At 42.9% G+C, this 11196-nt stretch overlaps 1 protein-coding gene across 1 annotated transcript in view; it reads right to left on the reverse strand.

Moving 5' to 3' along the window:
* Positions 1-8739, reverse strand: part of CPNE8 (copine 8) — a 230369-nt gene extending 221630 nt beyond the window's left edge. Inside the window, exon 1 of the mRNA XM_043563315.1 lies at positions 8211-8739. Within this exon, the coding sequence (XP_043419250.1) occupies positions 8211-8347 (137 nt within the window). The 5' untranslated portion in view covers positions 8348-8739. The remainder of the gene's footprint in view (positions 1-8210) is intronic.
* Positions 8740-11196: the final 2457 nt, after the last annotated feature.

The raw sequence follows: 11196 nt of genomic DNA on the forward strand, positions 1-11196 counted from the left end.
CTGTGTGGGTTGGTGTGTGGTGTTGGGAGCCATGGGGTAGAATCTGTAGGAACTTCCTATGCATTTCCAAATCCACACTCTTGTGACCACTTTTACTCTGTACCTCCCTCACACTGCATTTCACGTTTCTATGACTTCCCATACCGATTATAAATTTGTCCAAAATACAGGTGTCTTCTCTTCTGTGTTGCTTATATGCCACCTAGTAACGTATTCATAAAAAATTTAGCTAAGACTAACAACTACTAAGTGCATTTCTTGTGACAGGCACAATCCTGGGCACTTTGTAGACTTTATTTCATTTACCTCTCCAAGAAGACTATAAATTTAGTTTTTAAATCATTTCTGTATTACTGATTAGGAAATTAAATTCTGGAAGTTGAAATAAGATACCCAAAATAATGTTCCAAAAAGGGATAAAACTGGGATTTAAAGACATCTGTCTGGCTCCTAATTCCACTTTCTTGCTGCTATACTCTGCTGCCCCAAATTCTCATTAATCTTTAAATGCAACTTTCTCATGGGAATAAAAGTATTTAGAAAGGTGCAGCCAGTAGTTTAGACTTGACTCTGCTTATTTAAAGAGGAATAGGGGGGAATAATGAAAATAAGCTATTAAAATCCCCTTGAGAAGATAGCTTTCTAATAACTTCAGTCCTAGAAAACTATCCTCAGGAGAAAAAAAAAACCATAACTGCTGTCAAGTGTTCGTGAATAAGAATACTCGTTAGCATTATTCTGAATAGTAACTTTTTGAAATAAATTTTGGAAAATAAGAGAGAAGTCAAATAAATAGTGTGTGCATAAAATAGACTAGAGACACAGAGGGTTATTTTTTCAAAAACGAATGACAGCAATATATACATGATATAATACAAAAAATACAAAAGATAAATTATGTAGAATATAGTATGATCCCATTATATAATGTGAGCATATACACACACACACACATACACTCAAGGGAAAGAGAGGGACTGTAAGTATGGCGTTATAAATGGGAAAGAAGTGAACTAAATGTTCATAGTTTGGGGCGCGTGGGTAGCTTAGTTGGTTAAGCGTCTGACTTCAGCTCAGGTCATGATCTCACGGTTTGCGAGTTCTAGCCCCGTTTTGGGCTCTATAGTGACAGCTCAGAACCTGAAGCCTGCTTCTCCTTCTCTCTCTGCCCCTCCCCCACTCATTCTCTCTCTCTCCCTCTCTCTCTCTCTTTCAAAAATAAAACATTAAAACAATTTTAACGTTCATAGTTGGATGGAATATGAGCGATTTTTATTTTGTATGGATATCCATTTGTAATTCTGAGTACTTAACTAGTATGAAAAGCAGTATTTTAATGCACATAGATGCAACAACTTATTTAACCCTCAAAACAAATACGAGTCACAGGGGCTATTATTCTCCCCACTTTACGGATGAGGAAATTAAGGAACAGAGTCATTAAGTAACTTTCCAACGTTTCACAGCCAGTAGTGGTAGAACTGGTCTAGTTCCACACCCATGCTCTTCAAGGCTAAGTAAAACTGGCTCTCATAAGCAAATGTTATTATTATGGAACAGGTTAACAACTGCATAAAACCCCTTTGAGAGGGATTGTTTTTCTTCCCTGTCTTGAGTGAAACAAGTAGGGAGGCTTCTGCCTGTTCTGCCACAAAAAGGTGTGTAAAAGAGCACAGATGTTTACACCCTTTTCCTTGGGGCCCTGCTTTGTGAATTGCATCCAGACTCACATTCTCCACATCCCAGGGCTGTTTTAGAACATCGCAGGCCCCAAATATTAAAAAATACAAAGGGCAGACCAAAACATTGGTGGAACAACCACATGAGTAAGGCTTTTGTCTGCTAAGATATACCTGGACACCTTGCACATTGAGACTTTAACATCACAGTACAAATGCCCCAGTACAAATATTCCTGAAACTCTGGGGCTAAGCCAAACCCAAATAGGGCTGAAAAAAGCATCATGGGGTCACTACAATTTTGAACCACAGGACTTCAGGAACTACAGAGCCAGAAGAATAGGATGCTATGCCCATACCACACTTGGCCCTCAGTTTACCTGTTATTAACAGCATAACAGGCGTTCTACTTCTCCTAGCATATAGTAACATTATCAGTTAACAATCAACTTCAAACTTCTTGTCTTTTTTAAAAAGGTTAGAATATGTCTAAAAGATAAACCAACAGGGACTGGGGTATAAACCCCAATTGCTGTGTTTGAACTCTTTCCTCTTATGCAAATTGGTGCAGCCGCTCTGGAAAGCAGTGTGGAGGTTCCTCAGAAAATTAAAAATAGACCTACCCTATGACCCAGCAATAGCACTGCTAGGAATTTATCCAAGGGATACAGGAGCACTGATGCATAGGGCCACTTGTACCCCAATGTTCATAGCAGCACTCTCAACAATAGCCAAATTATGGAAAGAGCCTAAATGTCCATCAACTGATGAATGGATAAAGAAATTGTGGTTTATATACACAATGGAATATTACGTGGCAATGAGAAAAAATGAAATATGGCCTTTTGTAGCAACGTGGACGGAACTGGAGAGTGTGATGCTAAGTGAAATAAGCCATACAGAGAAAGACAGATACCATATGGTTTCACTCTTAGGTGGATCCTGAGAAACTTAACGGGAACCCATGGGGGAGGAGAAGGAAAAAAAAAAAAAGGAGGTTAGAGTGGGAGGGAGCCAAAGCATAAGAGACTTAAAAACTGAGAGCAGGCTGAGGGTTGATGGGGGGTGGGAGGGAGGAGAGGGTGGGTGATGGGTATTGAGGAGGGCACCTTTTGGGATGAGCACTGGGTGTTGTATGGAAACCAATTTGTCAATAAATTTCATAAAAAAAAAAAAAAGAACTCTTTCCTCTTTTGCCATAGATAATAAGAACAGCGAATGCACCTACTTCAACCAAACTGGGCCAATCCCCGCTGGACCAAGCAGATTCTCTCTCTTGCAATACGAATTTGCTTTCCCAGGTGGTCTGGAACTGGAACTGTAACACGTAAACTTGCAAAGTCTATGCTCCCAGTGGATGGAGAAACAGAAAAACAAAGTCTTCAAAGTAAGAGAATAAGGAAGAAGTGGAAAGAAACACATGAAAAAGTGAAGAAAGCAAAAAGCATACAGAATTTCAATTATCTTCTTGTTTCATTCACAATACACTTGCAAACTGTCACAGCCTCTCATGGATTCTGAAACTACACCGCCCCACTAATTCTAAGCAGAGAAGCAAGACCACAAAAGTGCTGAACCGGACACTGTCATTTCTAATGTGTCATTTCTAATAGTGACAGTCCAACAGCAACAAACTTTTTCCTTTGTATAATCTTTTACAAAAGGCCTCTGAACAGTGAGGTGTATGTAACACATGTTTAACAATGGGCTCTCCAAAAAAACAAAAAACAAAAAACAAAAAACTAGATGCATAAACGTGTGTATGCATGTGTGTATTTGTATAATTTGTTATAAACTTACCGACATATAGTATGTGTAGCTGAGCACACAACTTCTAAACAATAATAATAATAATATTTTTACTTAAATTCCATAAGGCCAATTGATTCCCACAGAAGGTCTTAAGTGCAGACAACAACAAAATCATAAATCAAGCCCTGATCTTGACTTTCATTATTTGCCAGTTTCCATAGTGTAAATATTCGCCGTGACCAACTTCAGTCTACCAATAGGACGTCACTGAACAGGACTGAAGAGATGAGCAGTAGCACAAGATTGCATAATACTTTCACCACGCGGATTAAAAAGAGCATAGATGTCATGAAAGAGTAGAGAAAACAGTGAACTGTAGTAAAACAATTAGGAAGTGACAACTTTTGACTATGCCTTTATTTTAAAATGTAATGCATTAATTTTAGGTTTATATCATCTAATTTTTAATAACCACTATATTTAACAACTGGTGGACAAATTCCTGTCTCAATCCCATTTAAGTCTGGTCCAGCACACCCCTGAAAAGTTATCTCCTCGCACCTGTGTAGGGCAGGGATTGCTAATCCGTATAAAATGACTACAGTCACAGTCATTTCCTCATCAAACAGGTAAACATTTTAATGTGTATCATCAGCACATGGTAAACTTGTTAAAAGTCCAGATTCCTGGGCCCTAGTCCCAGAGATTTTGATTCAGTAGATCTGGTGTGGGTACCTAGAAATCTGTATTTTAACAGGCACACAGCCCTCTCCATGCCAGCTGATTTATTCAGAGAATGACAGCATCCAACATTGATGGACTACATATTCTGTGCCAGACTCACGACACGCGGATTATTCAAGAAACAAAACTTGTCCTCAAGGTGAATGCAGAGACCAAGAATTAACAACATAACTATGATACTAGTACATACCAGCTGCTTTGGGAAAACAGCAAAACCCAGTTGGGGAGAGGAGTCGTGAGAGGGATGTTTGACCTGAGTCTTGAAGAAAAGAGCACAAGCTAATCAAAAAGACGAGGGGGGAAGAAGGGAGGAAGGGCTATTCAAGGCAGAGAGAGTGGCATTCGGAATAGCCCCATAGGCCAAGAGGAAGTCGGTTCACTGGCAAAACGGCACGTGCTATGGGACTGTACCACTTATTCGTGTATTGCAGCCACATTTATCTGTCACCAGTTCTAGCATATGGTAAACACACATTGGTTGGACTATATTCAGTCACAGTGTTCATGTGAGAAGTGGTGGTAGATTAGGCAAAAGAGTCATGGCCAGGTCAGATAGGACCGCACGGAATATCTAGCACAAAGTAGGGGCTCACATTTTGTATCCTTCCCTCAACCTGAGTAGTTAAAATTGGTTGTATCACCATTATAAAATTATTGCTGTGAAAGAATTTACATGTGATGGCTAACCCACAAAGTCTAGAAATACAGAATGTTCTCCCTTTTTTTTTTTTCATTGATAAACTAACTTCTCAGAGAAAATGACCAAAATTATGTGTTGGAAACAGTTCACTAAACCAAAGGCCCAGGGAAACAGGTGATTACTGCATATTATTTTTCCCACTGGTTTTTACCTCATTCTAATTAATCTGTTTTCAGAATACAATGGGAATGTTGTAAATGTTATTTTATGTGTGTAAGGTTGTATCATTTCAGCTACAGACATTTTAATTAGGTAACCCAATTAACTTAAAAAAAATCTATGAATTAACATAATGAGAAAAATGAATGCTGGGAGAACTAAACTGGATAGAAGGGAAGTCATAGGGTAGGAGCTTGCCTCTACATAAACACAGCTAGAAAAGAGCACTCATCACATTAACACACCAAGTTTGTAGCCATCCCAAAACCTCCACGCTATACTACTGTCCCTTCTCTAATGCAAGCCTTGCCCATCCTTCTCGTCTCCCCTCAAGCCCCATCTTCTCTTTGTAATATGTTCCAAGCACTCCACTCCACTATGGTCTCTTCCCTCTCTGTGCACGAACCACATCTTTGGATTTAGTCCGACATCATCACATATTACGTAATACTTCTCTCCCAACCAGACTTTACATTTTCAGAGAACTTCTCTTACATTTCTCCTGGAGCAGAGCATAATTCTCGACATACAAAAGACATTAAACAGTTGGTGAGGGAATAGACTAATTGATTTCCATGAATTATATTTAGCTTCAAGCTTCAATTGTTAATTTTCTCACCTCCCCCAAAATGAAGATGAAAATGTCATAAAGATTTTTTTAAAGGCCTTCGACTGGGGACAATGAAAGGAGGTTAGTAAAAAGGATTCTATTCCTGAGTTGCTTTCAGAGTGTCAGCAAATCATCAGAGGTCTCTAACATAGAAAGCAAGGGAATTCCCTACTCTGCTCGCCCAGAGTAAGACTGAGAGACCTCCAGTTGAGCCTTGTTGCTAAGTGAAATTCCCCCCAAACATCCTAGAATATACGCTCTTTATACTTTCATCAAAGAAGAAAGAGAAAGAGAGAGCAGGTATCCCAAGACTGCCTCTATCCCTGTCTTCTTTACTAATTGACTGCAGAACAAAAGAGGAATATTTACAGAATTCCATACTGAAGCATATAGAAAACATTTATTCAGTAAATACTATTTCCAATTTCAAAATAGTTAATGTTGTTTTAACACTTCCTTTTGTGTCACAAATTGTGTGAGCACTTTTCAGACATCATGTTATGAAGCTCTGATAACATTCTATATAAGATAAATACCACAATTATCCTCATTTTAGAGATGAAGGAGCTCAGATTAAGAACTCCAAAGTAACATGATTGAGACACAAAGCCAGAATCCGTAACCAGGTCTCTTATGCCAAAGCCCAGAGGACACCATCTATGTTTACAAGATTCAATTCTCAACAATGTAAGTACTGTAAGTACTTGGGTTCTATTTCAGGACTTTTTTTTTTTTTTTTTTTTTGCTTTTGAAAACTTAAAAACAAAAAACAAGACAACAAGACACCAAATCAATGATACGGAAAAAAGTCTGGAACAAGGATGTCCAGGGTCTGAGGTATCAAGCTTAAACAAACTGGGTTAAAGCCAATTAATTACAAGATTCTAGGCACACCCAACACACACACAAAAAGAGTGGATAAATGTGGATCCCACTGGTAGAAAGACCAGTGAAGGTACAATTTCCCCATCAGTCCTAAAGAGCTTTTGGGAAACTCAGATTTAATTTATAACATTTTTATATTCATGCCAGATACAGCCCACATGCCATTCAGGCTTTGCAGGATGTTCAGCAGAGAAGAACTCTAGAAAACACTCTTATTATAGGACTTTTGGCTATGTATGATGTGTATATACTAATGACTTCCCTCGAGCATCCAATGCCAGCTTCAGGGAAAAGAAAAAGGCCTAGAAATTAATGCCTGAAAAGAGTTTTCCATATAGTTTCACCTGTTCAGTTGACAGGAAGAAATCTCAGGCAACCCTTAAAGCAATAAACATAATAAGGCAAGAGCCCCACCTTAGCTATCACTATCAGCATTAGTATCTCCACAGTTGTGAGGTCAGCCTTAAGAGGAAGCAAGCAATCATGGGATGTAGTTTCAGGGATAGCCGAAAGCCTCGCCCCTAATTAACACTTCAATTAGGGTTGTAGGTGCTTGAATTTCCACAAAAAAGAAAATCCATCCCTTGGGCTTTAGACTTAGTCTCGTGAAAATGCAAAATAAAGTACGACTGGGGTGACAGCATTTTAAGTTTCCGGGTTTATTTACATCCAAGATTCCCCTTGTTTGTTACATTCTCTCAAGGCAAGTTTTGCTAAGGAAAAGAACTGGAGGGGGGGAGGGGAATTTGAAGCACTGAAAACAATCCTGAAGCCAAAGTGGGCAAAAGGGAAGAGAGTTGTCCACTGAGAGAGACCCAAGTATGCAAACAAGAAAGTGGGCTCCAGAGTCAATATTATGCAAATTCTCCCTCTCCTGGTGCCGTTATCAATTTAGTAATCTAGTCCGCCTATCTCCTTCTCAAAATCTTCTGCGAAACAGCAATTATGCTGCTTTGTTTACAGGACTACTGACCCAAGCAACTCAGGCAAGGAGTTGAAATTTACAGTCCTTGGGCAGAGTGTCAGTTGTTACCAGCACTGAAAACTGTGTCTACTTGCAGGCAGAAAGTCGTGACTTCCCAGATTTCAGGTACGGCACAGATTCGTCTGCAAACAGGGCTGGAGCCCAAATCTCTACCTAACAGGCACGAGGCAAGAAGCCCGGAAGGGTGGGGGGAAGCAAGCTGGATGGCTCCAGGAAGTGGGTGGGGAGGCAGCTGCCGGGTTTGGTGCCAACTGTGGCACTAGCAGGTTCGCACACGCCTAGCGGAGGGAGTCCCGGGCCACCGCGCGCAGCGGTCGCAAGCGCTTTTGGCAATGCTGTCCCCCTTCGACTCCCGTCATCACCCAACCCAGCAGCTCGGGTCTGGGACGTAAAAAGGGCTTGCAAAGTGGGCGGCGGCCGGCGTTCCCGCCGCTGAGTCACAGCCCAGCCAACTTTTACAGCATTTCCCAGAAAGAAAACGAAAAGTCTCAGTTCCGTAGCCCACCACTCGCTTCTCGTTCCCGCTCTCCGCTCCGTGTCACTGGGGTGACTCGGACCCACAGCTGGGGTGCTTCCCACTCGTCGCGCAACTTCTCACCCCAGCAAAGCCTCGGGGTGCCCCGAGCGCTTCGCAAGCGCTACCCACCCGGCAAACGGGAGAGCAGGAGGAGGGAGGGGAAGGGCTAGCCTCCTCACCTGCAGGACACCGACACCTCCACCCGCGTGGCCGGGATGGCCGCGCTCAGCTGGTTCAAGTCCCCGATGCCCGCAGTGCTGGTGTAGCGGCTGTCCATCTTGGGTGGAGGCGCCGCGGACTTGTCCGGCGCCCACATGCAGAGCTCGGGCAGACTGAGGGCTCCGAGCCCAGCTCCCGACAGCCGGGGATGGGGGTTGAGGGTGGAGGCAGAGGAAGGAGGGCGGAGGCAGCTCGCGGGAAGGGGGAGGGAGGGGGAGGCGGACCCGCGCAGAGCCGCGAGGGAACCGCGAGCCAGTCCTGACCCAGGCCGAGGCTGCCGGGGAAGTGGCGCACGGGGCTCCGGGCTTCCCTGCCCCCTCCCTGCAGGCAGCAGCCCCAGCAGGGGACACTCCGTGATCCTTTCCACGCTCTGGGTGTCAGGCTCTGAGGAGCCAGCGGCCACCCGGCGAGGGAGGCGGGGGGCAAGAGACCCAGACCTCAACCGTCTAGGAGCGCAAGCCCCGGCCGGCTGGGCGTGCGGCTGGGGTTGTCTCCGCCTCTGCACACCCACTCCCGCCTCCTGGGCCGCGACTCCCTCCTCCTGTCAATCAGGTGTGGACGGGAATGTCACGCAGTTCGCCTGCCTGAGCTGGAAGCTGGAGGTGTGGGCGCCTCTGCCCGCTCCTAACCCCCCCCACACACACACCGTAGGTCCACCCCTCCCCACCCCGCGCTGGTCCTCACCGCACCCTCGAAACCCATGGAGGTCCTTGCCCTCGGGCCGAAGAGCCGGTCCAAGCTTCTGGACTGCCCACCCTCGGCCCCTTGAGGGTTGAGGACAATGGGGCAGAAGGACGATCTCCAACGGTCTGTACGCGGTGCTAAAGTGACATATCAATATCTGGGACAAGGCGGGAACAGGGTGGAGAGAAATGTGGGGAGAAAAACTATTTGGGATTTAAGGGGGCCATCTGGTTTCCGTCTTCCCTCAATTCCTCGGAACCAGGGGTCTAATAGGGACAGTCCTTATAGCCAGGGCCCTGCTGCGGCCCCTCGTTCCCAAATGCATGAAAAGTTCTGCCCTGAAACCTGGAGGTCACTACTATTTAATGCAGCTCCCTCACCCCGACTCCCACCCAGTAAGACCCGAATGACACTGGACGGACGCTAGCACAGAGGAGCCGGAGTGAGCGCCGCATTTGGGAAACTGGATTCTGGGGCAGCCATGCTGGTGCCAGAATGCCGAAGCGGACACAGCCTGGGGAGGTACCCGAGGCTCCCCTCCATTGCCATGACCTCATTGGCTGCACCTTCCCTCCGGCCTCACCCGTGCGCCTACGGGTCCCCGAGTGCTCGCCACCAGGGGGCGACGGAGAGCTAGACGCGGCTTTAGGTAAAGAAGCCGGGAGCGTCGGATGGTGGCCGCCTTCTCAACGCGCCAAGCACGGAGTTTCCAGCTGGCAGGACTAACTCAGAAAGGAACTGTTTTCATGGTTCAGAACCAGCCATACGTTGTAACATTTTAATCCACTTGGAGCCACCTGCCCGGAGAATCTGTACAGTTGCCCGTGAGGATGTGTAGGCGTAGTCTTGCCTCTCTCCCCCCTGTCAAGATCCTTCCTGCGATTCAGTCTTGGTTTCCTTTCCTCATCACCCAGCCCACCCCTTTTCATCCTTTAAATCCAGAGGTTCTCTGGTTCTCTTTTCCCATCACAGATTAACCTGTGGTTTATTACTATTTGGAAATGTCCTAAAACTCCAGACATTTCTCTTATGCTGCCCAAAATTAATTTGGAGGACGAGACCTAGGTGAATTTTTTTAAGGTAACCAGACTTATCTCACAGAAGCCAACAGAAGAAATAAAAGTTTAGAACTTTAAAATAGTACCCAGCCCGTAGGTCCTTTGCTTCTTAATTTTTCCCACTTTATTGACCTATAATTGATATATAATAAATTGCACATATTTAAAGTGTACCATTTAATAAATTTCAATACATATATACTCCTGTAAATCCATCACCACAATCAAAATAATGAGCCATTCCATCACCCCAAAAGTTTTCTCATGTCTCCTTTGTAATCAGTCCCTCCTTCACCACTAAAAACAACCCTCCAGGCAACCACTGGTCTTCTTTATATCACTATGGATGAGTTTGTATTTCTATAATTATATATATATATATATAATTGTATATGTATATATATGTATATGTATTGTATGTATATGTATGTATTGTATATGTATATATAATTGTATATATATAATTGTATATATATACAATTGTAATTGTATATGTATAATTATACATATATATATACAATTGTATATACAATTGTATATAATTGTATATGGAGATATATATATCCATATATATATGGAATCATATAACCTGTACTCTTTTTTGTGTGACTTCTTCCATTAAGCAAAATTCTTTTGAGATTTATCCACCTTGTTGAGTGCATCAATAGAGCATTTCTTTTTTATTGTTCACTAGTATTTCATAATATAGATGTGCCACAAATTGTTTACCCATTCACATGTTAGTGGACGTTTTAGTTTTTTCCAGGTTTGGGCTATAACAAACAAAACTGCCATGAACATTTATGTATAAGTCTTTATGTGGGCATATGCTTTCATTAGTTTTGAGGAAAAAAAACTTAGAAGTGAAATACCTGGGTCATAAGGAATGTGAATGTTTAACTTTTTAAGAAACTACTAAACTGTTTTCCAAAATAGTTTTACTATTTTCCTTTCCCACAACAGTATGTGAGTGGGTAACATTATTAGTCTTCTGATACATGAACATTATATGAGTTCCAGTTGCTTCATAACCTTATCAATACATATTATTGTTATTCTCTTAAATTTTAGTCAATCCAATAGGTGTCTTAGAGTGGGTTAATGACTACTAATGTTGTAATTATGGATCTCGTTGTGGAGTAATCACTAGTGATGAGAATATTTTCTGTGCTTATTTGCTATCTGTATATCTTCTTTGGTAAAG

The sequence above is a fragment of the Prionailurus bengalensis genome, chromosome B4, assembly GCF_016509475.1.
Source record: "Prionailurus bengalensis isolate Pbe53 chromosome B4, Fcat_Pben_1.1_paternal_pri, whole genome shotgun sequence".
In the NCBI taxonomy this organism is placed as follows: domain Eukaryota; kingdom Metazoa; phylum Chordata; class Mammalia; order Carnivora; family Felidae; genus Prionailurus; species Prionailurus bengalensis.